Here is a 27,668-nt window from a genome sequence, read left to right on the forward strand (position 1 = left end):
TTCATCTTTTCTTATAACTGTACATCATAAATAGCATTTTATTTTAGTTGAGTAGATTTGACTCATACTGCTATCAATGTGTGTTCTTTTGGTAAGATATTTCTTAAAATATCAGGTATATTAACTATAATTGTCTATGATGCAGCAAGTATAATGCAGGGGTGGTGAACCTTTTTGAAGAGTGTGCCCAAATTGGCAATAATCTCTGAAAAAATATTCTCACATGCCATGGCAATTTTGATCAGAGATTATCATTAATTAATAACCTACAATGACACACTCTCTGTCTTAAGGTATTTTCGTAAGCCCTGCTGCTACACAGAAGAGTTCCTCTTGCCAAGAGTCACTTTGTCACTTTATCATCTGCTGTCAGAGTCACCTTATCTGGAGACACTCCTGCACCAAACGTCACTTTATAGACATACATTCAATCTATGTTATGTATACCGCCACACTACAACAGTTAGATTGTACATTGTGCTTTAGGAGATTGATATTATATTTATTATGCTCTTTTTGTTTTTTCATTGTCCAGTTTATTCATTATTCTTCCAGTTTAAGATGATGCTACTGAAGATCAGCTTACTGGTAGTTCAAAAGGAAAGAAAATAGACTAAAAACATTATTAACAACACCTTTTCTGAAGTCAACTGTGGTAAACTGAATTGTGTTCTTCATGCTTACTGTTTGTTTTTTAATGCTGCATCAGACCCGGAGTAACCATTAGTTTGTTCTTCTTCACACTCATACAAGACAAAGTCTGAATCTTAAAGTAGTAATAAAAATGATAAACACAAGGGATTCTGCAGACGCTAGATATCAAGAGTAACACACACAAAATTCTGGAAGAACTCAGCAAGTCAGGCCCAGACCCCTCTTCAGGACTCAGGAATAATAGTTGTGATCTTTTTCAAGGAAAGAAGATGAGCCCTGTTATTTATTGACATGTATTCATTGTTTTACTATCGATAAAAGTTTAACAGAAACAGATTGAAATAAATGAAGTATTTTGGAAAACCTGTTTAAAAATTATGAATATTTAAAGAATTGATATGTTGCACTGCATGCCACATGCCAACAAAATTTTTGCCCGTACTATCTTGGGGATAGTCAGCTGGTGGTGTAGTGGATCAGCACCAGACTTCGATGCCAATGGATCACAGGTTCAAATCCAGCTAACCCCTTACATGTGCTGGGTTGAGTGATGAGTTGGGACCTCGGCCTCGTAGAAAACAGCAAAAAAAACTTCCCAATGCACAAAAAGGAAAAACATCATCTTGGAGATATGTGCCACTGGTTTGCCACCCCTGCCATGAAATGATTTCTTTACAACAATGCCAACTTGCCGGCTGGTGACTTAGTGGCATCAGCGCTGGACTTCGGAGCGAAGGCTCCTGAGTTCAAATCCAGCCGGCTCCCTTGCACACTTTCCATCCATGCTGGGTTGAGCGCCGAACTAGCAACTCGGCCTCGTAAAAATAAGAAAGCCTGCTAAAAAAACGCCATCATGACAGTGTCCCGATGACTCCCCTTGAAGTTAAGGGCTTTCTTCTTCTTCTTCCAATGCCAACTAACCAGAAGCAGGAGATTTACTGCACAGGAAGATGACTTGCTTTGCACACACAATTATCAGTGAAGTTCATTCCATGTTCTGTGCACTGCATCCCTACACAAGGGATGTTCTGAAATTTGATTCTTGAATTTTAGATATACAATACTACATTACATGCTTAATGCAGACAACAGAGAGCAAATTTCTACCCAACGCTGCAAAGGTTGTGCATACAGTACTGTGCAAAAGTCTTAAGCACACACATATATACATAGTGAGAGTGCCGAAGATTTTTGAACAGTGCTATATTTATCAATGTGGAAGGGAGAATGAGTTTGCAAATCTGGCGGGAGCAAAGGATGTTGGGAACGGCGACGGGGAGCACTATGTGAGGGGTGCGGAACGGAGTGCCAGGACTGGGGGATTGGCGTAGGTGCAGACAAACCCAGACCTGATACACCAGGCAAAGTAATACGATTCCAAACAATTGGTTTATCAAAACATAGAAACATAGAAAATAGGTGCAGGAGTAGGCCATTCGGCCTTTCGAGCCTGCACCGCCACTCAGTATGATCATGGCTGATCATCCAACTCAGAACCCTGTACTTGTCTTCTCTCCATACTCCCTGATCCCCGTAGCCACAAGGGCCATATCTAACTCACTCTTAAATATAGCCAATAAACTGGCCTCAACTGTTTCCTGTGGCAGAGAATTCCACAGATTCACCACTCTCTGCGTGAAGAAATTTTTCCTCATCTCGGTCCTAAAAGGCTTCCCCTTTATCCTTAAACTGTGACCCCTCGTTCTGGACTTCCCCAACATCGGGAACAATCTTCCTGCATCTAGCCTGTCCAATCCCTTTAGGATTTTATACGTTTCAATAAGATTCCCCCCTCAATCTTCTAAATTCCAGAGAGTATAAGCCTAGTTCATTCAGTCTTTCTTCATATGAAAGTCCTGCCATCCCAGGAATCAATCTGGTGAACCTTCTTTGTACTCCCTCTATGGCAAGAATGTCTTTCCTCAGATTAGGGGACCAAAACTGCACACAATACTCCAGGTGTGGTCTCACCAAGGCCTTGTACAACTGCAGTAGAACCTCCCTGCTCCTGTACTCGAATCCTCTTGCTATGAATGTCAGCATACCATTTGCCTTTTTCACCGCTTGCTGTACCTGCATGCCCACTTTCAATGACTGGTGTACAATGACACCCAGGTCTCGTTGCACCTCCCCTTTTCCTAATTGGCCACCATTCAGATAATAATCTGTTTTCCTGTTCTTGCCACCAAAGTGGATAACCTCACATTTATCCACATTAAATTTAATCTGCCATGAATTTGCCCACTCATCTAACCTATGCAAGTCACCCTGCATCCTCTTAGCATCCTCCTCACAGCTGACACTGCCACCCAGCTTCGAGTCATCTGCAAACTTGGAGATGCTGCATTTAATTCCCTCGTCTAAGTCATTAATATATATTATAAACAACTGGGGTCCCAGCACTGAGCCTTGCAGTACCCCACTAGTCACTGTCTGCCATTCTGAAAAGGTCCCGATTATTCCCACTCTTTGCTTCCTGTCTGCCAACCAATTCTCTACCACATCAATACCTTACCCCCAATACCATGTGCTTTAAGTTTGCACACTAATCTCCTGTGTGGGAGCTTGTCAAAAGCCTTTTGTAAATCCAAATATACCTCATCCATTGGTTCTCCCCAATCCATTCTACTAGTTTCATCCTCAAAAAATTCTATGAGATTCATCAGACCTGATTATCCTTTCACAAATCCATGCTGACTTGTCCGATGATTTCACCACTTTCCAAATGTGCTGTTATCACATCTTTGATAACTGACTCTAGCATTTTCCCCACCACCGATGTCAGGCTTACTGGTCTATAATTCAAACAACAGGAATACTGCAGATGCTGGAAATTCAAGCAACACACATCAAAGTTGCTGGTGAACGCAGCAGGCCAGGCAGCATCTCTAGGAAGAGGTACAGTCGACGTTTCAGGCCGAGACCCTTCGTCAGGACTAACTGAAGGAAGAGTTAGTAAGAGATGTTGAAAGTGGGAGGGGGAGGGGGAGATCCAAAATGATAGGAGAAGACAGGAGGGGGAGGGATGGAGGCAAGAGCTGGACAGGTGATAGGCAAAAGGGATATGAGAGGATCATGGGACAGGAGGTCCGGGGAGAAAGACAAGGGGGGGGGGGAAACCAGAGGATGGGCAAGGAGTATAGTCAGAGGGACAGAGAGAGAAAAAGGAGAGTTAGAGAAAGAATGTGTGTATAAAAATAAATAACGGATGGGGTACGAGGGGGAGGTGGGGCATTAGCGGAAGTTAGAGAAGTCAATGTTCATGCCATCAGGTTGGAGGCTACCCAGACGGAATATAAGGTGTTGTTCCTCCAACCTGAGTGTGGCTTCATCTTTACAGTAGAGGAGGCCGTGGACAGACATATCAGAATGGGAATGGGATGTGGAATTAAAATGTGTGGCCACTGGGAGATCCTGCTTTCTCTGGCGGACAGAGCGTAGATGTTCAGCAAAGCGGTCTCATAGTCTGCGTCGGGTCTCGCCAATATATAGAAGGCCACATCGGGAGCACCGGACGCAGTACATTACCCCAGCCAACTCACAGGTGAAGTGTCGCCTCACCTGGAAGGACTGTCTGGGGCCCTGAATGGTGGTAAGGGAGGAAGTGTAAGGGCATGTGTAGCACTAGCTACGCACAATTTGCGTTAATTATAAATTTTTGATAAAATTTTATCATCATAAAACAATAATGAGGGTTATCAGTGTTTTCCTGGGTGGTACATTTAATCTCAGTGGCTGCATCGCTGAGAAATTGCTCAATATAATTTCTTCCAGATTTAGAGAGAGATCAAGATCTTCCCTTTCTCCAGTGGTATGACTACGCTCTCTGCTGGCAGCAGAATGAGAGAAGATTTTTCCTCCATTTGGGGAATTTCATCACTTGGTGCTTAAACACAATTGACCATTGCAATATTTGCATTAGATAAAAAGAGCATAAGCAATATAGCAAAATGGAAACGTAGTGCAGGTTAAAGTAAGAATACAGTGAATGAATTCACAGTTTATGAAGTAAACGGTGGAATGCTGTTAGTAGTATTTAGTACTACTGGCTGGACGAGGACGCGGATAGGCACAATCATTGCAGACGTTATCCACTCTGCAAACTGCCTTTTCCAAAAGCTCCCTTCTGGAAAGGGCTATCCGGTTATTAAAACAAAAATTTCATGCCATTTTAAAAGTTGCCATTTAAAAATTGTGAACCCTTTTTTATGCCATGAAACAATACCATGAAGCAAGAGATCCATGGACCCCAGGTTGGGAACCCCTGCTTTAAACTATTTTTTATAATGCTATTTACATTGTAAATACATGCTAGTATTTATCTATGCAGATTTTATTCCATAATTGTACTTCTAATGTTATTTATATATAATTCTTTATAATTGTTGAATGTTGTTTTATGCAGCATGTCGTGCCCTGCCCAACACACCGCAGCAAATTCCTAATACATGCAAATATATGTGGAGTTGTTGTAGAATACACCTTCTGGTGCTACTTGGACGCGACTTCAGTGATGAACCCGGGGTCATAAGGTGTTTCGGGTCTTTAATCATCAGACAACCTCGACCAGGCGACCCAGCCGGGGGTGATCAGCCCCCGACTTGTGTCCAAGTGGTGCACTAATCCACGGATCCCCCCTCCGGGTCCACAGCCACTGCGAGGCCTTTTCTACTGCTTCCAGAATGTTCTTGGTGGCTCTTCTGCACTGCAGTCCTTTAACTCCAAGGAGTTTTAGAGTCCGCTGTAATGAATGGCCAGCAAAGCCCCGGCACCCAGCTTCGACTGGCTCACAGCGAGCTCTCTAGCCATTGCTCCAGCATTCTGCAACAAGATCTGTGTATCTAGCCCTCTTGCACTCGTTGGTCTCTTCAATCCGGTCTTCCCAGAGGACAGTAAGTTCCAGCAAGACCACTTGCTTTGTAATTTATCTTCAATCCTTGATCCCAGAGCTAGATTTTCCCTACCAATTATCTCCCTACCAATGCCAGTGAAAAGTTTCCCTCAGTTGCCACTGTTTCTTCTTCCTCCACAATTAAATTACACCAGTGTGCTCACTGCCAGAGAGCAAACAAATTCAACTTCACAACACCAGGGAACGACCAAAGTGAAAAGTCAAAGTTCAAAGTAAAATTTATTATCAGAGTACATTCATATCATCATGTACAACCCTGAGATCCTTTTTTTGCAGACATACTTAGCAAATCAATAGAACAGTAACTGTAAACAGGATCAATGGACAAACTGTAAAAATGCAGATATAAATCAATAACAATAAAGAATGAGCTTGAAATAACAAGATAAAGGAGTCCTTAATTGAGTGTAGTTATCCTCTTTTGGTCAACAGCCTGATGGTTGAGGGGTAGTAACTGTTCTTCAACCTGTTGGTGCGAGTCCTGAGGCACTTGTACCTCCTACTTGATGGCAGCAGCGAATAAAGAGCATGGTCGGGGTGGTGAATCAGATCTATGATAATGGATGCTGCTTTCCTACGACAAGGTTTCATGTAGATGTGTTCAGTGTAGCCATGGTATACTGAGACAGCTGATGAAGACCACCACTGCAAGTGATGGAAAATACAACCTCAGACAGCAACACTTCCTCTTCAGGTATCCTTACTTTTAGCTCATACTCATGGCAACTATGAACGGGCAATACAGGACTGTGCAAAAGTCTTAAGCACATATATATAAATAGCTAGGGAACCTAAGACTTTTGTACAGTATTGCAGTAATTTTATGTATTGCATTGTACTGCTGCCACAAGACAAAATTCATGACATACGTGAGTGAAGATAAACCTGACTCTGAGTGGGAAGGGGGCAGGGAGAGAGGATCACGGTTGGGAAAAGGGGAAGGGAGAGGAGAGGATGCAAAAGCACCAGAGAGACATTCTGGAATGATTAATAAACAATTGTTTGGAATCAAATGGCCTTGGCTGGTGTTTCAGGGCAGAATGTGTCTGAACCCATGCCACCTCCCCCACCCCGGCACACCTTCTCTACCACCAATCTCACACCCCTCCCACAGCGCCCCACCCTTGCTATTCCCACTATTCTTTGCTCCCACCAGTTTTACAAACTCACTCTCTGCTCCATGTTGACAAATACATACTGTGCAAAAGTATTAGGCATCATAGCTATATACATGTGCCTAAGACACTTGCAAAATACTGTAATCACAAACAAGAGAAAAATCTGCAGATGCTGGAAATCCAAGCAGTACACCCTTCAAGAGGACCACAACCTTGTTGAGGTTTGGAGGCTTGCGTGCCTCATTAACCCGGACAGGGTCAGGCATGGCAAACAGGTCAAAGGGCAGAGGCTAGATTAAGAGCGGTCCTCTGGTTCTCCAGATTCAGGGAGTTCAGCTCAGGGCCAACAACCTTGACTGGTCATAAGACAATTGCTATGGAAACAGTAATGAAAAATCCTTCTACACAGACAGAGCTGGAGGACCTTCATCGTTGCTCTAAATGCCAGCGGTGTAACAGGCACCAAGTAAAGTAAGTACATTGAAACAGACAGTGAGATGCGTCATTGGTGTTAACAACCAGCACACCCAAGAATGTGCCCACAAGTGTCCCCACACATTCTGGCATCGACGTAGCCTGTCCACAGTGCTCAGCAGAACACCACAAGCAACATCATCAGCACAAAACAAAATAACAACAGCAGGACATCTAAGGATTAGGTAGCATGGCTTGTACAAGCTCGTTGTATGAAAGAAAGCATTTTACTTTAGGGCAAACAGGTTTCTACAAGTGCTGCTTTTATCTGTTGGAGATTAAGATAATGTGAGCAAAGTAATGAATTCGTCATGACAACAACACATAACGACCCAGTTTTTGAATACTAAGTCTGTTTTGTGATAAAATATGTGCGTACTGAATTTACATATTTGATTAACTGCTATTAATCAAACCAGTGAATCACAAACAATAACAAACATATGAAAACACTGAACAGTGGTAAAGAAAATCCAAAACTAACCGCTCAGGAAGCATTGAGAGATTTCGGGTCCAGTTATAAATAACTTTTGTGACCATAATGTCTAAAGAAATTAAATATTTTCTCTGCTAAATATATTCTATCAAGAAGTAATAGGATTAATTTAGATATATTTGACAGCTAAGTTATGAACAAACTTTTGCTTTATCCTCAACTGGCCAACATATTGTTGCCAAGTGTATTTTTAAAGAGGTTGGATTAAATGTTCCTGTCAATTCTCAGATCAACTGAGTTAAAAACATACCCCCACTCCTACAGTCAGCTCAAACAAATAAAAGCAACTGAATCTGTCTAATCTACTTTCCAAAATTATCTATATGATACTCTTGATGAAACACCAGCTACCTCTACAAGGCACAGTTAAAATTCTAAATGGCGTTGGTCTGAGCACAAGAAGGCCGTTATCACAGTCAGAGTTGGCGCACACTACAGCGTAGAAATGGGCCCTTTGACCAATCTAGTCCATGCCAAACTATTATCGCCTATTCCCTTTGACCTGCACTCAGACCTTAAGACCTCTAAACCCCTCCCTATCCATGTACTTATCCAAATTTCTCTTAAGTGTTGAAATCGAACCTATATCCACCACTTCCGCTGGCAGTTCATTCCACACTCACACCACCCACTGAATGAAGAAGTTCCCTCTCTGGTTCCCCTTAAACTTTTCACCTTTCATTCTTAACCTCCAATTCTAGTCTCACCCAACCTCAGTGGAAAAAGCCTGCTTGCATTTACCCTATCTGTACTCCGCATATACCTCCATTAAATCAATAGTCTTTGCATTAAATTACCTCTCTAGATCTATTCATGGAATCTTCCTATTTCTTATCTCCATCATCTTTCTAAGCAGCATCATTCAAAAATGCAGGGGTTCCGAACTTTTTTTATGCCATGGACACTTACCATTAACCGAGGGGTCTGTGGACCCCAATTTGGGAACCCCTGACAATATCCAGGTCCACTTATTTCCAGCATCTGCAGAATGTCATGTTTATAAAGCAAACACTCACAGTTTTCTCTGTGCACTGTTAAAGCTAACACTTCTTTAGATCTTCAAACACTTTGCTGCAATCAAAAGTATTTTCTAATGGTCACTTCAGACATAACAACCATCTTAATAAATGGCATGGGCAAACAAAACACAGCTCCAACTACAACCATTACTCACGCTCTCAGCTTCCTTGTCTCAAAGTAACTCCAGCCTCAACCTACTTATGTGTGGTATATCAGAAGGCTTGCTACATTAGAGGGCTCATTGACACTCTCTATTCCACAACACTGGGTTTCAATTAATTTTCCCACAAAGGTTGGCAGATCATACTGCAGGAATCAGGCTGCACTGCAAACTCACCTTAAGTTCAGGCATTCAGAAACTACACTTAAGCCATTGCAGGCTACCTCCAGCCAGGAATGACTGCAGCCTGTAGTCCTGAACATTCCCATCTGGGTAGCCTGCAATTAGCCTGGGATGCCCCTATTAGGAGGAGCATCCCATTCTGTCATGCAATATTGTTTGCCCTTGTACAAAGATCAGTAGCCCTCAACCATCAGACTCTTGAACTAGAGGGGATAACTTTACTCACCTCAACATTGAAGTGATTCCACAAATGGACTTAATATTAAGGGCTCGAAAGCTCATGTTTTCCATATTTATTGCTGATTTATTTGTTAATATTGTTGTTTTTCTTACTTTTTGATGCACAGTTTATTGTCTTTTGCACACTGGTGATTTGTACATCTCTGTCTAATGCGGGTTTACACTGATTCTATTGTGTTTCTTTCTATTTACTGTGAATGTCCGCAAGAAAATGAATCTCAGGGTAGGATATGGTGACATATATGCGCTTTGATAATAGATTTACTTTGAACGCTGCAAATATTTCCTAGTCTTTGTGAAGACAAGAGACTTCTTGTGTTTTGCAAGAAATACCAAGCAATACTGCCAAGTACTAATCAGTACTAATTAAATACTAATGACCCTGTCACCACTAGGACAGTGAGCTGTTTTACTGTACATCATAGTGTTTACCTGTGCTGCGCATTACATGCATGTTTTAGAAACATAGAAACATAGAAAATAGGTGCAGGAGTAGGCCATTCGGCCCTTCGAGCCTGCACCGCCATTTATTATGAAAATGGCTGATCATCCAACTCAGAACCCCACCCCAGCCTTCCCTCCATACCCCCTGACCCCTGTAGCCACAAGGGCCATATCTAACTCCCTCTTAAATATAGCCAATGAACTGGCCTCAACTGTTTCCTGTGGCAGAGAATTCCACAGATTCACCACTCTCTGTGTGAAGAAGTTTTTCCTAATCTCGGTCCTAAAAGGCTTCCCCTTTATCCTCAAACTGTGCCCTCGTTCTGGACTTCCCCAACATCGGGAACAATCTTCCTGCATCTAGCCTGTCCAATCCCTTTAGGATTTTATACGTTTCAATCAGATCCCCCCTCAATCTTCTAAATTCCAACGAGTACAAGCCCAGTTCATCCAGTCTTTCTTCATATGAAAGTCCTGCCATCCCAGGAATCAATCTGGTGAACCTTCTTTGTACTCCCTCTATGGCAAGGATGTCTTTCCTCAGATTAGGGGACCAAAACTGCACACAATACTCCAGGTGTGGTCTCACCAAGGCCTTGTACAACTGCAGTAGTACCTCCCTGCTCCTGTACTCGAATCCTCTCGCTATAAATGCCAGCATACCATTCGCCTTTTTCACCGCCTGCTGTACCTGCATGCCCACTTTCAATGACTGGTGTATAATGACACCCAGGTCTCGTTGCACCTCCCCTTTTCCTAATCGGCCACCATTCAGATAATAATCTGTTTTCCTATTTTTGCCACCAAAGTGGATAACTTCACATTTATTTACATTGAATTGCATCTGCCATGAATTTGCCCACTCACCCAACCTATCCAAGTCACTCTGCATCCTCTTAGCATCCTCCTCACAGCTAACACTGCCGCCCAGCTTCGTGTCATCCGCAAACTTGGAGATGCTGCATTTAATTCCCTCATCCAAGTCATTAATATATATTGTAAACAACTGGGGTCCCAGCACTGAGCCTTGCGGTACCCCACTAGTCACCGCCTGCCATTCTGAAAAGGTCCCGTTTATTCCCACTCTTTGCTTCCTGTCTGCTAACCAATTCTCTATCCACATCAATACCTTACCCCCAATACCGTGTGCTTTAAGTTTGCACACTAATCTCCTGTGTGGGACCTTGTCAAAAGCCTTTTGAAAATCCAAATATACCACATCCACTGGCTCTCCCCTATCCACTCTACTAGTTACATCCTCAAAAAATTCTATGAGATTTGTCAGACATGATTTTCCTTTCACAAATCCATGCTGACTTTGTCCGATGATTTCACCGCTTTCCAAATGTGCTGTTATCACATCTTTGATAACTTACTCCAGCAGTTTCCCCACCACCGACGTTAGGCTAACCGGTCTATAATTCCCCAGTTTCTCTCTCCCTCCTTTTTTAAAAAGTGGGGTTACATTAGCCACCCTCCAATTCTCAGGAACTAGTCCAGAATCTAACGAGTTTTGAAAAATTATCACTAATGCATCCACTATTTCTTGGGCTACTTCCTTAAGCACTCTGGGATGCAGACCATCTGGCCCTGGGGATTTATCTGCCTTCAATCCCTTCAATTTACCTAACACCACTTCCCTACTAACATGTATTTCGCTCAGTTCCTCCATCTCACTGGACCCTCTGTCCCCTACTATTTCTGGAAGATTATTTATGTCCTCCTTAGTGAAGACAGAACCAAAGTAATTATTCAATTGGTCTGCCATGTCCTTGCTCCCCATAATCAATTCACCTGTTTCTGTCTGTAGGGGACCTACATTTGTCTTTACCAGTCTTTTCCTTTTTACATATCTATAAAAGCTTTTACAGTCAGTTTTTATGTTCCCTGCCAGTTTTCTCTTATAATCTTTTTTCCCCTTCCTAATTAAGCCCTTTGTCCTCCTCTGCTGAACTCCGAATTTCTCCCAGTCCTCAGGTGAGCCACTTTCTCTGGCTAATTTGTATGCTTCTTCTTTGGAATTGATACTATCCCTAATTTCTCTTGTCAGCCACGGGTGCACTACCTTCCTTGATTTATTCTTTTGCCAAACTGGGATGAACAATTGTTGTAGTTCATCCATGCTACTAGTTTATTTACTAGTTTATTTATGGTATTATTTTGTTTTATGTGCTGTGTGTGATATGCTTTTGAGGGTGCACTGTGGTCCGGTGGAAGATTGACTCATTTGGTTGTATGAATGTAAAGTCAATTGACAATAAACTTGAACAATTGGTACTTCACTTTGAATTGGTTTATTATTGGCACGTGTACCAAGGTACAGTGAAAAACTTTTCTTGCATACTGTTTATACAGATCAAATCATTTACACAGTATATTATACACACAATATACAAGGTAAAACAATAACATTACAAAAAGTGTTACAGCTACAGAGAAAGTGTAGTGCAGGTAAACAATAAGATGCAAGATCATAATGAGGCAGATTGTGATATCAAGAGTCCAACCTATAGTACTAGAAAACTATTTAATAGTCTTATAACAGTAGAAAGAAACTGTCCTTGACCTAGTAGTAGATACTTTCAGACCTTCTGCCCAATGGAAAAGGGGAAAAGATGGAACGTCCAGGGTGGATGGGGTCTTTGATCATTGCGGCTGTTTTCAGTAAGGTAGCCAGGAGTATAGACAGACTCAATGGACGGAAGAATGGGGACAAATCATTTACAATCTGGAGTGTGTGGACTGGATATAAATTCCTACAAGTTCAAATTTGTAACATGCTTACCAAGTCCCCTTGTAACTCCCAATTAACATGACATTTCCAAAACCAAAAATTTGAATTTGATAGCTTCAGCATCTGTGTAAAATTCATCCACAGTCAAATAATAACAAGGCATTTAAGAATATGAAAGTGGGCCAGACTTTACTGGACAACATTATATCAATACATAAATCTATCTGTCTTTTGAGATTTGGAAATTTCTAATGAGTTGTAACTCATCATATTTTTGACTAATTTACACCATTCTCTCATTTGCTTAATGAAAACATCATTTTGCAATTAGTCCTATTATTTTTTATGACACTGTAGCAATTTCATGGTAATTTCCCATTGAATTTAACACTGTAATTTGTCATAATCACCAGAATCCTCAACACTGGGATCATTTATCACACTGACAATCAATCTCTCCCATAAACAATTATAAGAGTGTGGTCTCCAGCTTGAAGGTTGTGAATATATTTGATTATTTTAGAAACACCAAGTTTAAACTCTTCTTACACTTTTGCCTCCCCTCTCTTGTTGCCCTCACTTCTTAATTCAATCTTACTTTGTCTCTTTGTACATAGACTGAGTTTACCAAATCTATTTTCAGAATTCAAAGCAGATTTATGATCAAAGAATGTATAAATGATACAACCTTGAAATGTGTCTGCTTACAGACAGCCACAAAGCAAGAAACCGGAATAACCCAATTTTAAAAAAGAAAGAACAAAATCCACTGCGCAGAGAAGTGGATGAACAGCTTTTCCTTAAGCTGTTCATATCCAGTGGCATGCAAAACTTTGGTCACCCCTGGTCAAAATTTCTTTTACTGTGAATAGCTAAACGAGTAAAAGATGACCTGATTTCCAAAAGGCATAAAGTTAAAGATGACACATTTCTTTAATATTTTAAGCAAGATTACTTTTTTATTTCCATCTTTTGCAGTTTCAAAATAACAAAAAAAGGAAAGGCCCGAAGCAGAAGTTTGGGCACCCTGCATGGCAGTACTTAGTAACACCCCCTTTGGCAAGTGTCACAGCTTTCTGTAGCCAGCCGAGGGTCTTTCAATTTTTGTTTGGGGGATTTTCACCCATTCTTCCTTGCAAAAGGCTTCTGGTTCTGTGAGATTCTTGGGCCATCTTGCACACACTGCTCTTTTGAGGTCTATCCACAGATCTTCGATGATGTTTAGGTCGGGGGACTGTGAGGGCCATGGCAAAACCTTCAGCTTGCACCTCTCGAGGTAGTCCATTGTGGATTTTGAGGTGTGTTTAGGATCATTATCCGGTTGTAGAAGCCATCCTCTTTTCATCTTCGGCTGTTTTACAGACAGTGTGATGTTTGCTTCCAGAATTTGCTGGTATTTAATTGAATTCATTCTTCCCTCTACCAGTGAAATGCTCCCCGTGCCACTGGCTGCAACACAAGCCCAAAGCATGATCGATCCACCCACGTGCTTAACAGTTGGAAAGGTGTTCTTTTCATGAAAGGTGTTCTATTTTAACTTCATCAGTCCACAGGACTTATTTCCAAAATGCATCAGGCTTGTTTAGATCTTCCTTTGCAAACTTCTGATGCTGAATTTTGTGGTGAGGATGCAGGAAAGGTTTTCTGCTGATGACTCTTCCATGAAAGTCATATTTGTGCAGGTGTCGCTGCACAGTAGAACAGCGCACCACCACTCCAGAGTCTAAATCTTCCTGAAGGTCTTCTGCAGTGAAACGGGGGTTTTGATTTGCCTTTCTAGCAATCCTACAAGCAGTTCTCTCGGAAAGTTTTCTTGGTCTTCCAGACCTCAACTTGACCTCCACCGTTCCGACTAACTGCCATTTCTTTTGAAAACCAAAGCTAGTGGGAAGATATGACCATACATTTTCCGAAACTGTATTCCATCTGCCACTTCTTTGCTCATTCTCCTAATCTGGTATATAATAATACGCTAATCTTGCTTAAAATGTTGAAAGGAATGTTTCATCTTTAACTTCATGACTTTTGGAGATCAGTTCATCTTCTACTCACTTAACTATTCACAGTAACAGAAATTTTGACCGGGGTGCCCAAACTTTTGTATGCCACTGTACATATAAGAATTAGGGTGCAGGGGAGTGTTGTAGAACAGGGAGTCCTGGGAGTGTTGTAGAACAGGGAGTCCTTGGAGTACAAGTACACAGTTCCTTCAAAGTGCAGGCACAGGTAGACAGGGTAGTCAAGAGTGCTTCTGGCACACTGGCCTTCATCAATCAGGGCAATGAGTATAAAATTTGGGAGGTCATAGTGTGGTTGTACACGATGGTGATGGGGCCACAGTTGGAGTACTGTGTTCAGATTTGCTGCAAGAAAAAAACATAATTAAACTGGAAAGTGTGCAGAAAAGATCTGCAAAGATGTTGCCAGGACTTGAGGGACTGAGTTATAGAGACAGGATAGAACTTTTAGAACACAAGAGGTTGAGGGGTGATATTATAGAGGTGCATAAATGCATATCATATACGGACTGGATAACCAACGAAGAAGTTCTACAGAAAACGACAACAAAACATACATTTCTTAAAAAATCAGAAAACAGCAATCAAAATTCTTTGGACACATTATGCGAAGAGAGACATCAGAACATTTAGTTACAACTGGAAAGCTGGAAGGGAAAAGAAGCAGAGGCAGACAGAGAATGAAAATGACAGATGGAATAACATCATGGTTAGAAACAGGGGAGGCAACAACTACAATTCTGAGGGTCAGGGACCGTGATGGATGGAGAGACATGATTGCCCACGCTGAACAGCAAGGTACCTGAGTATATATAAAATCATGAGAGGAATACATAGGGTGAATGTATTCTGTCTTATTCTCCCCAGAGTTGAGGCATCAGAAACCCAAGGGCATTAAGATGAGTGGGGAGAGACTTAAGCGAAACTTGAGGGGTAACTTTTTTTTTTACAAAGAAGGTGGTATCTATGTGGAATCCACTGCCAGAGGAAGTGGTTGAGGCAAGAACAGGAACAACTTTTAAAAGACAGTTGGACAGGTATATGGATAAGAAAGGTTTAGAAGGTTATGGGCAAATGCTGGCAAATGCGACCAGCTTGGATGGGCCACCTTGGTTACCATGGTTTCTGTGCTGTCTGACACGAAGACTCTATTGCATGTATGCTCTGCCATTTAATTATTTCATGACTAATTTTCCTTCTTCAGGTAGGGAAACCAGGACAAGTATACAAAATTATTGGTCTGTATAAATGTTGCAAGGTTTGTTTGTTTTTGTTTTATATTTGTATTTATTTATTTATTTAGATTAGTGGTTCTCAACCTTTTTCTGCTTTTGGCTCACTTGTGACTTTCATTTAACTGTGTGACCCCCACCCTCCATAGTTAATTACTAAAGTTTTTTTTGGTCAACTGTTCTAATTATTCTAATACATACTCAATATTTATGTTTTAACAGGTTTATAGGTATTATTATATGTTAAATATAATATTACATGTGTATATGAAAAATTATTTCAAAGCTCTGAATAAGATATTTTATAATATAGAATGCTCTTCCAACCAGCAACAAAAAGCACTTAATAATGTTACTTTGGGTATTTACTGAGATCTTTGCAACCGATGCAAACTAGTGAGCTTTTGAATATCTGGTGCAACTTGGTTAAAGATAATTGAAAAGCACCTCTTTTCACAACATCAAGACAGTTATGAGCTTTTGAAAGTAGGTGAGGAACTTGACTAAAACCACATTCAACTAGATTCATCATCATCATCAGGTGCCATGCCCAGTTTGAGCTTTGACTGCCATGGCCCACGCACTCCTGTTTCGGGTCAAGTGGATCAATTCATTGGTATTCATTTGCAGTTCTCTGGCTGCTGTCTCCATCATCATTTGTCTTTGCCTTCCTCTTGCTTTCTTCCCTTCAGTCTTTCCCATAATTACCGTGCATTCTAACTCCTCTTTCCTAATCACATGTCCAATGAAGTTACGTTGCCTTTTCATGATCTCATACGTTATTTCTCTTTTTGTGTTTGCTCTGTTCATGACATCCTCGTTAGATATTCGTTTTGTCCATGATATTCTTTGCATCCTCCTCAAGAACCACATCTCTGCTGCTACAATTCGTTTCCTCATGTTACTAGATATTGTCCAACATTCTGAGCCATATAACATAACTGGATAAACATAACATTTCAGTACTCTGAGGTGGGTTGTCATGCCCAGTTTAGTATTGGTCAGTATACTCTTCATTCTCGTAAAGGCGTCTTTTACCATCCCTATTCTTCTTTTGATGTCCAACTAGATTAGAGGTGGGAAATCCAATTTAAAACAATTTTGCTTTCTCCCAGAGTTGTGGAAACTTATCAAGACCATAAGACATAGGAGCAGAATTAGGCCATTTGGCTCATCGAGTCTGCAACGCTATTTGATCATGGCAGATTAATTTCCCTCTCAACCCCATTCTCCTGCCTCCTTCCATATCATTTCATGCCATGACTAATCAAGAACTTATTAAACTCCACCTTAAATGTGGTCTCAACAGCCACCTGTGGCAAAGAATTCCACAGATTCGCCAACATTTGGCTAAAGAAATTCCTCCTCATCTCTTTTCTAAATGGATATCCCTCTATTCTAAGGATGTGCCCACTAGTCCCAGACTCCCACTACAAGAAACATCTTGTCCACATCCACTTTATCTAGGCCTTTCAACATTCGATAGCTTTCAATAAGATCCCCCCTCATTCTTCTAATCTACAGCAAGTACAGGCCCAGAGCCATCAAACGTTCCTCATATGTTAACCCTTCCATTCCTGTATTCATTCTCGTGAACTTCTTTTGAACCTTCTCCAATGTCAGCACATCTTTTCTTAAATAAGGGGCCCAAAACAGCTCACAATACTCCAAAGTGAGGCCTCTCCAGTCCCTTATAAAGCCTCCATGCTTTTATATTCTAGTCCTCTCAAAATGAATGCTAGCATTGCATTTGCCTTCCTCACCACTGACTCACACTATAAATTAACCTTTAGGAATCCAGCACAAGGTCTCTCAAGTTGCTTTGCACCTTGGTTTTTAAAATTTTCTCCCTGTTTAGAAAATAGTCAACATTTTTATTCCTTCTACCAAAATGCATGACCATACATTTTCCGAAACTATATTCCATCTGCCACTTCTTTGGTCATTCTCCTAATCTGGTATAGTTCTCCTGCAGCCTCCCTGCTTCCTCAACATGAACTACACCTCAACGTATTTTCATATAGTTCACGAACTTGGCCACAAAGACATCAATTCTATCACCCAAATCTTTGACATATAATGTAAAAAGAAGCAGACCCAGCACCAAAACCTGGTGAACACCGCTCTTTGTCTCCTGCCAATCAGCCAATCTGCTCTATCCATGCTAGTATCTTTTCTGTAATACCATGGGCAGCCTCATGTGCAGCACCTTGTCAAAGGCTTTCTGAAAATACAAGTAAACAACATCCACTGACTCTCCTTTGTCTATCCTACTTATTATTTTCCCAAAGAATTCCAACAGATTTGTCAGGCACGATTTTTCCTTCAGGAAACCGTGCTGACTTTGGCTTATTTCATCATGTGCCCCCAAGTACTCCAAAACCTTATCCTTAACAGTCCTCCCACCACTGAAATCAGGCTAACTATCTTATATTTTCCTTTCTTCTGCCTCCCTCCCTTCGTAAAGAGTGGAGCACTACTTGCAGTTTTCCAGGCCTCCAGGCCTCCAGAATCATGCCAGAATCTATTGATTCTTGAAATATCATTCTAATGCCTCCACAATCTCTTCAGCTACCTCCTTCAGAACCCTGGGTTGTAGTCCATCTGGTCCAGGTGACGCACCTTCCTTCACACCTTTCAGCTTCCCAAGCATCTTCTCCCTAGTAGTAGTAACTACACTAACTGCTGCTCCCTGACACTCTTGTACTCCATTCGCATTGTCTTTGATATTATTGGCTAGCTTAGCTTCATAATTTCATCTTTTACTTCCTTATGGCTTTTTTAGATGCCTTCTGTTTTTAAATTCTTCCCATTCCTCAAACTTCCCACTAAATTTTGCTCCATTATATGCCCTCCCTTTGGCTTTTATGTTGGCTTTGACTTCCCTTGCAGCCACAGTTACGTCATCCTGCCTTTAGAGTACTACTTCTTCTTTTCGATGTATCTATCCTGTGCCTGCCTTCCAAATTGCTCCGAGAATCTCCAGCCATTGCTGCTTTCCCATCATCCCTGCTGGTGTCCGCTTCCAAACAAGTTTGGCCAGGTCCTCTCTCATGCCTCTGTAATTCCCGTTACTCCTTTCTAATATTGATATATCTGACTTTAGCTTCTCCCTCTCAAATTGCAAAGGGAATTCTATATTATGATCATTGCCTCCTAAGGGTTCCTTTACCTTAAGCTTCCTATTCAAATCCAGTTCATTACACAAAACACAATCCAGAATAGCTGATCCTCTAGTGCAGGGTTTCTCAACCAGGGTTCTGCGAGAGGTCACTAGGGGTTTGGCAAGAGATTGTGATTGGAACAAAATAAACATATTGTTTTTGAACTTCGTGCAACATCCAAAGTTTGAGCTCGCAGTGGTGGGCAGTGACTTGGCAGCCCCGTTAGCAATCTCATTAGAGGTCTCTCAGCCCAGTATGACAGTGCACAGTAAGAACGTGTTTATTTGGTGTGAGTCCATTCTCAGTTTTTGAAATGAGATAGGGAAGGCTATTAATAATTGCTGAGCACTGTATTGCAAGGAGGGGAGGATGATAGGTTGATGAGGAGTTTGAAATGCGTTTTCAGAGCATTGAATGGAGTCGCCCAACTTGAGCTGTGACGTCAGCCTCTCCCTCCTGAATTACCCCCTTTTATTAACCCCTCTGTTTTACAGACATGACTGACGGTCCAATGTGGCGATTTTTGAAGAGGTGGTGTGTGATGGAAGAGGAGGATTCTAGGCCTAGGCCTAAGGACAATTCTGATAAGGCTAATGATGAAGAATTACAATCTTCTGAGTCATTTCACTGCACCAGTGCAACAAAGGACACAAAAAAGTCCGTTTTTACAATGACAGTTACTTAACAATGGGACTGGTGATCCAAGTTGTCCTATTCCATTGTGCCTAGTCTGTAGCAAACAACTTACAAATGCAGCAATGGCTCCAGCAAAATTGAAAAGTCACTTAAATACAAATCAGAGCCATATGACACACTAAAGTGCTGATTACTTTAAACCGCTATTGGAATCTCAAAACAAACAAGAGTAAAGCTACAGTCAGTAAAAAAAAGTTCAAGAAGCAAGTTATTCAGTAGCAGAACTTATTGCCCAGAAAAGGCAAAGTCACACAATTGGTGAAAACCTAATAATGCCAGCATGTAAAATTATAGTGGGTAAAATGCTAGGATAAGATGCAGTATGAGAAATTGAAAAGGTTTCACTCTCAAACGGAGTACAAAAAGTTGACGTATTGATGACATGACACATGATGCTGAAGAGGTTTTGTGTGATAAACTGAAATACAACACTTTTCTATCCAGGTTGATGAGTCAACAGATTTCACCAATAAATGTCATGTTGTAGCATTTGTAAGATTTATAAATGATGGTGAAATTTTCTACTGAGAAGAGCTGCCCAAAACAAGCAAAGGCCAAGATATATTTAATGTTTTGTCTTCATATCTGGAAACAGAAGGTCTGTCTTGGAGAAACTGTGTTGGCATCTGCACTGATGGCGTCCCATCAATGGTTGGTTGCATGAGAGGTTTTGTTTCTCTTGTAAAAAAATAAAATCCTGATGTTGTCACAACACATTGCTTTCTTCAAGGAGAAGTGCTGATGTCAAAAACTCTTGGAGATGAAATGGAAACAAGTTCTGGAAGATGCTACAAAAATAGTTAATCTTATGCAACAAAGACCAGTTCACTTGAGAAGGTTTAAAAAACTGTATGAAAACTTGAACAAAGAGCGCACCAATCTCCTGCTACATACAGTAACCCAGTGGCTTAGCACAGAAAGAGTTCTCAACAGGGTGTTTGAGCTGAAAGGTGAATTGCAGGAGTACTTTCAAGAAAATAGTAGGCCAGATTTAGCTGAGTGCTTTGAAGGTGAAAAATGGCTGCAGAAACTAGCATACTTAGCAAACATTTTTCATCATGTTGTAAATAGCATTAATTAAAATCAATTTACAACCTTTATTTAAATTAAATCTACCAAGCCGACCTTTAGAAAAACTAAATCTCATTTTCGCTTAAGTCAGTTATTTAACAGAAATTTATTATGTTTGCCTTATGAGTTTTTAAAATTTATGAAAGGGAAATAAAGAGATTAATTTCAAGAAAGGTAAGCTAAACTTAACTAGCTATTTTTTTCAAGAAAGTTTGGCTAAAAAGTCACTTTCTACTCGAAAGAGCATTGGCAATTACTTTTGGATTATTATATCTACAACTTACTGATCACGCTAATGTTCCGTGAGCTGTAGATATAATAATTTTTACGCATGGGGTTCCCTGAGACCTGAAAATTATTTCAAGTGTTCCTCCAGCGCAAAAAGGTTGAGAAAGGCTGCTCTAGTGGCTCAACCACAAGTTGCTCTAAAAAGCCACCTTGTGGGTATTCTGGAAACTCCCTGTTTACTATCCAGCACCAACCTAATTTTCCCAACCTACCTGCATATTGAAATCTCCAGTGACTATCGTAACATTGCCCTTTTGACATTCCTTTTCGATCTCCCACATCCTGGCTAGTGTTCAGAGGCCTGTAGACAACTCCCATCAGGGTCTTTTTACCCTTGCAGTTTCTTAACTCTACCCACAAGAATTCTACATCTTCCAATCCTATGTCATCTCATTCTGAGGATTCAATTTCCTTTTTTTTAACCAACAGAGCCATGCCAACTAAGGGTTAATTTACAGAACCAATTGGATGGTATGGTAGAGCAGCATTTAGCGTAATTGCTTTACAGTGTCAGCAATTGTCAATCAGGGTTTGATTTCTTCACTGTAAGGAGTTTGTACACTCCCTCAGTGATAGTGTGGGTTTCCTCTAAGTGCTCTGGTTTCCTACCCAATATTAAAGATGTGCAGTTAGGCTTAGGGTTAGTGAGTTGTGGCCATGCTATGTTCAGCACAGAAAGCATGGTGACACTTGTGGGCTGCCCCCCCCCCATGCGCAATCCACGGACTCTGTGGGTCATTGATGTAAATGACACATTTCACTGAATCTTTCAATGAGGGGGAAGGTGGGTGGGTAGCCTCTAACATGATGGCATGAACATCAATTTCTCTAACTTCAAATAATTTCTATACCCCCCCCCCCGTTTCTCTCTTTTTTTATTCAGGTTTCCCTCTCACATTTTCTCTTTTCCTCATCAGTACCATCTCCCTCTTGTGCCTCTCCTCCTCTTTCTTTTATGGTTCACTGTGCTTTCCTATTAAATTTCTTCTTCTTCTGCCCTATACCTCTTCCACCTATCATCTCGCAGCTTCTTACTTCATCCCCTCTCCCCCACCCATCCACCTTCTGCCTCACTTAGTCTCACTTATCACCTGCCAGTTTGTACTTCCCCTCCTCCCATTTTCTTATTCTGGTTTCTTCCCCCTTCATTTCCAAGCCTGATGTTGACTGCTAATTCCTCTTCATAGATGCTATCCGACCTATTGAATTTCTCCAGCATTTTGTACGTTTTGCTCAAGATTTCCAGTATCTACAGAATCAGTTGTGGTTTTTTTTATTGGCTGAGCTATCACACACTTAGCCAATCACAGGCTTTAAAAAAACAAGCTGCTGGCTCCTCCCTCAGCTCTGCTGATCTGGAGAAAAACAAGCTCCCAACAAGAACCTCAGTTTGGATAGGCTTAAGATTCAATGTTGTGCCGCTGCCAGCAAGGCTCATAAGACTGATGGCCACTTGGGCAAAGCACCAAAAATCAGCAGTAACAAATGAATCCCAGCTGGAAGATAGCAGCCACAGGAGACAGGAAGGAAAACTTTTCACTTTCTCAATCTGTAAGATTCCAAGGGCAGTAAATAAACTCCTGACCCTAAGACTGGGGTACCAACTTATTGCTCTAAAGATAAGCATGCTTCACATAACTACAAAAATAAATGTTATTATTAATAATACAGAATAAACATCAAAGATAAACAAGCAAGAACAACTTATTTAATAGATTATAACCATTCCAAACACACATAATTTGCACCAGTAAAAAAACACCAGTAATATGCCGAATTAAAAGAGGAAGTTGAAAGGCTTTGGAACATGAACAGGGTATGGATTACATTGTCCCAATAGCAATATCTACAACTGGTGTCATCCCAAAGTCACTACACAATAGTATTAAACAATTAGAGCTACACAGTAATATCTATGTAAATATTCAGAAAGCCACAATACTAAACACCACCAGGATAGTCTGAAGGTTTCTAGCAATTGAGAAATGAGTGTGCTTGGCTATGGCTGTACCTCAGGTTTTAACAGTTTGAGCTAGAAAAAAATAAATAAAAATAATAATAATGACTTACTTATAGGGCACTTTTCGCACAGACGATGTAGTTCAAAGTGTGTTACAATGAGATTAAGTGCAAATATAAAAATAAAAAAATTAAAATGAACATGAAGATAAAAGACAAAAAGATGTTAACTAAAAGTAAGGTTAAATAAATACGTTTTCAGCTGGTGTTTAAAAATGTCAACTGAGTCTACATCCCTTATAGTTTTAGGTATTGAATTCTACAGTTCAGGAGTACAGTCCAAAAAATGCTGACCTGCCAATCATCTTCTAAAGATAAAGAAGATAAAAACGGAATGACACACTTTTAAGACCTACTAGAAGGCCTGCAAAATTACTGCAATATGACCAATCTCACAAGCTGATCAAGTGTCTCAAGGAAGTAAGAGTATGTTAGAATTAACTTTGCCAAGTTGTACTTTGTCAGTTGCCCTTCACAGATATTCCAGAAGCTGGACTGAACAGAGGAAACAGGTGGACCATTTCCTGAACAAAGAACACCTGCAGATGGTGAGCCCTGAGGAGGTCTTTGCTGATGAACTGGTGTTGCATCAACAGGGGCTGTGTTACACGAGAGTGACCTCCGCTGTGCTGCAGAGAACAAGCTGCAGATGTGAAACCAGAGACTGAGCAACCAAAAGACCCAACTTCTAACCATACCCACACTGCACCAGAATATGTGGATCCTGGATTGACCTCTACAGCCACCTGAAGACCCATCAATAGACAACTCCTTAGGAGAATATCATACTCGACTCGAGTGATCACACTACTAAGGCATCATGAGAGGAAGAGAAAACGATTCCAGCTCAGCTCTCAACAGGTGAAAAAGTGTGGAGCAGAGACTAATAAACTCAGTATAAACGTCACTGCAAGGAAAAAAAAACTTGTCTGATTAACCAGCGAGGCAACCTTCAGTGATTTGCCAAAGAAAAGGCTGCGCTCTACTACCGCCAAACTGATCAGTTCTCAGATGGTCCTGTTCTACTTATGATTGGTTAAGTTTTGTATGTGAAATAAAACTTAACACGATTACTATCATGAGTTTAAAGATTTGTGGATGGTGCTTGGAGTAAAAGGAGTGTACCCTCTATCATGAAATTCTTACATAATCTCTTGTTAATTTAAATGGAGACCAACTTATAAAATTCTAGTGATTTCTTTTAACTAAAGCAATGATTATTATCTTTAGTCTTCAAATCTATTTTGCCTGCTCAATGTCTGAATTCTACAACCTTTTGACCAGAAGCTGAAAGAAGGGCTTCCAACATAGTTCCAACAAACTAAATGTCATGAACCAAATTAATGAAAACACTGAAATAATATGTCAAATCAAAGATATGATTCAAATTATTAAGGGTACAAGAGATACTACAGATGCTGGAACCCACAGCAACACACACAAAATGCTGGAGGAACTCAGCAGGTCAGACAGCATCTATGGAAATAAATTAACAGTCGATAGTTCAGGTGAAGACCCTTCATCAGGACTGGAAAGGAAGAGGAAAGAAGCCAGAATAAGAGAGTGGGAGAGGGGATAGGAGAAGCTAGCTCAGGGAGAAGGTGAATGGGTGGGAGATGGGGGGATGAAGTGAAAAGCCAGGAGGTGATAGGTAGAAGAGGTAAAGAGCTGAAGAAGAAGGAATCGGATAGGAGAGGACAATGGCCCATGGGAGAAAGGGAGAAAAGGAGAAGCACCAGAAAAAGGTGATGAGCAGGTGAGAAGAAGAGAAAGATTAAGAGGTAAGTCAGAATGGGGAATGGAAAGAGAGAAGGGTGAAGGGAGAGAATTAAGCAAAAGTTCAAGAAATCGTGTTCAAGCTGCCAGGCTGGAGACTACCCAGACAGAATATGAGGTGCTGCTCCTCCAAGCTAAGAATGGCCTCATCATGGTAACAGACATGTCAGGCTTTGACAGTTCATAAATTATTAGGAACTGTCAATAGTCTGACATGACCATCATATGCTGTACCTTACATAGCTTTATCTCGTGACTGCAATTCCTAGTCTCTATCTACCTATATACACATAGATGGTCAATCCTATATGTAGTTTCAGGGGTTCAGACTTGCATAAACAAATACTTCAGGGTTTATTTTCCAGGTTACTGTCTGTAATGTTCCCAACAAATGACAGGACTGGAACTGCAGTCTACATTTGTTGATAATTTTTCAGTGTGAGTTAAGCACTCTTGCAGATGGCACCTGACTCCAAGCTCGTTGTTGAATTGAATGGCCTTCACACCATTCTTCAATAACAAATTTATGAAGCACCCTCAATAACTAGCACCAAGGACAAAATATTATTAGTGTGATATTTTCACTTAAATCAAATAAATTATTAAATTAAGTCCCTAAATACCTAAAGTGCGATAATAGAATATTCTCAAATTACAAAAATGTATTTCAGAATAAACAGAGCAATTAATCGGAGTCAGATAGCAGAGGGGAAGAAGCTGTTCCTGAATCACTGAGTGTGTGCCTTCAGGTTTCTGTACCTCCTACCTGATGGTAACAGTGAGAAAAGGGCATGCCCTCGGTGCTGGAAGTCCTTAATAATGGACACTGCCTTTCTGAAACACTGCTCCCTAAAGATGTCCTGGGTACTTTGTAGGAGCTGACTCGATTTACAACCTTCTGCAGCTTCTTTCAGTCCTGTGCAGCAGCCCCTCCCTCCATACCAGACAGTGATGCAGCCTGTCAGAATGCTCTCGACAGTACAACTATAGAAGTTTTTGAGTGTATTTGTTGACATGCAAGATCTCTTCAGACTCCTAGTAAAGTATAGTCACTGTCTTGACTTCTTTATAACTACATCGATATGTTGGAACCAGGTTAAATCTTCAGAGATCTTGACACCCAGGAACTTGAAACTGCTCACTCTCTCCACTCTGATCCCTCTATGAGGATTGACGCGTGATCCTTCATCTTACCCTTCCTGAAGTCCACAATCGGCTCTTTCATCTTACTGACATTGAGTGCCAGGTTGTTGCTGTGGCACCATTCCACTAGTTGGCATATCTCATTCCCGTATGCCCCCTCATCACCATCTGAGATTCTACCAACAATGGTTGTATCATCAGCAAATTTATAGATGGTATTTGAGCTTGGTTGGCATAGGTTTTCTACTTTATTTCTTTATTTTTCCTGTAAATGCCTACAAGAAAATGAATCTCAGGTTGTATATGGTAACAGACATGAACTTTAATAATAAATTTACTTTGAACACTCAACGATTCCCTTCCATCACCGGATTTCTAAATGGCCCATTAACCCATGGACCTTGTTATTCCTTCCTTCTGCCTTATTTATTTATTTTTGCAATTTATAGTAATTTTTGTCTCTGCTCGGTACTGCTGCCACACAATAAATTCACATCATTTAATTCAGTGATAATAAAACAGATTCAGACTCTGATCTAATAAGTATAATTTTACGCTATAACATTCAATATATAACGACGCAGCTTTATGATTCAACTGCAGAAAAATAGTTAATCCCTGCATATGCAGACATAATAGTTTTAGACAGCATTATGTACAGTCTGAGGCCATAATCAAGTTTAATATCACCAGATATCATGAAATTTGTTGTCTTTGTGGCAGCTGGACAATGCAACATGTAATAATAGAGGGGGAAAAAACAAAATCATGAATTACAGTACTGTAATTGTACTGCTGCCGCAAAGACAACAAATTTCACGGCATATACCAGTGACATTAAACTTGATTCAGATTCTGATTCCAATTCCAAATAGGAGCAAGATGGATTTCCTTTCTATAATAACAATGAGGTTAAACCCAGAATGAATACAGCTCCTGGTAACCTTTATATTCACGCAATGTGCACCTCTAGGAACTTTGAAATGGGGCAAGGTCTAGCACAAGATATTACAAAAATTGTAAGAACAGAAGAAATAGCAGAAGTAAGCAAGCCAAAGGGACCCTTGAGGCTGCCCTGCCAATCCAACTAGATTACGGTTGATCCTTACATCAAATCCACATATGAACTTTCCTGCTCAAACCACATATTCCTTGTCAAACATTACAATGTAAATATCACATAATATTGCTAATTCATTCAATCTGCCCTTCAGCTGGGGCTGAAATATAACTGACTGGTAACATATGCAGTCTTAAAGTTTGACATGCTAGTCAACAACAGTCAACACTGAACTGCAATATTTATTCGTGAGCTGTGGTTATTATATTAAGGTGCTGTTAATACTCAGCAATACCATGTCTAATACCATTAACACATAAGGAATTGTTTAACTTAATTTTTTCAAAGTAATAAAAAACAATAACATATTTAAAGCCTCACAGGTCAATAAGCCACCACAGAATAATTATTTTGCCATAAACCCAAATATTTTGAAATTCTGCTAAGTTAAATTCTCAGAATTCCATGTGATACCCCATTAATGTTTTACTGAGGGAATTAAAATAATTGTGAGCAAAACTAAGTATAACCAAATTAGTTTAATTACTAAATTATTAAAATGAAGACTTGCCCCGTGACTCTTTCTGCCAATTAAAATGAAAGGTTAACCAGGAAATATTGTAACCCTTCACAAAACCAATTTCAAATCCATGGATTTTGAAAATGCCTGGAAGATGCTTCTTGCAAGAATAATTATTAGGATTCTGACAGGATTTCTTGAAGTAAATTAGTTCCAGCTTAAAAATAATAAAATGCAGACATTATC

General features: G+C 40.5%; 1 protein-coding gene across 7 annotated transcripts in view; it reads right to left on the reverse strand.

Moving 5' to 3' along the window:
- The window catches only part of snx19b (sorting nexin 19b), a 190,568-nt gene that overhangs the window by 105,938 nt on the left and 56,962 nt on the right, over window positions 1-27,668 (reverse strand). The window contains exon 9 of one of the 7 annotated variants that reach the window (XM_072238549.1): window positions 14,529-14,798. The exons of the other annotated variants lie outside the window; for them this stretch is intronic. Coding sequence (XP_072094650.1) covers window positions 14,738-14,798 — 61 coding nt within the window. The 3' untranslated portion in view covers window positions 14,529-14,737. Of the gene's footprint in view, window positions 1-14,528; window positions 14,799-27,668 lie in introns of those variants that run through there. 7 annotated transcript variants of the gene reach the window in all.

The sequence above is a fragment of the Mobula birostris genome, chromosome 20, assembly GCF_030028105.1.
Source record: "Mobula birostris isolate sMobBir1 chromosome 20, sMobBir1.hap1, whole genome shotgun sequence".
In the NCBI taxonomy this organism is placed as follows: Eukaryota; Metazoa; Chordata; class Chondrichthyes; order Myliobatiformes; family Myliobatidae; genus Mobula; species Mobula birostris.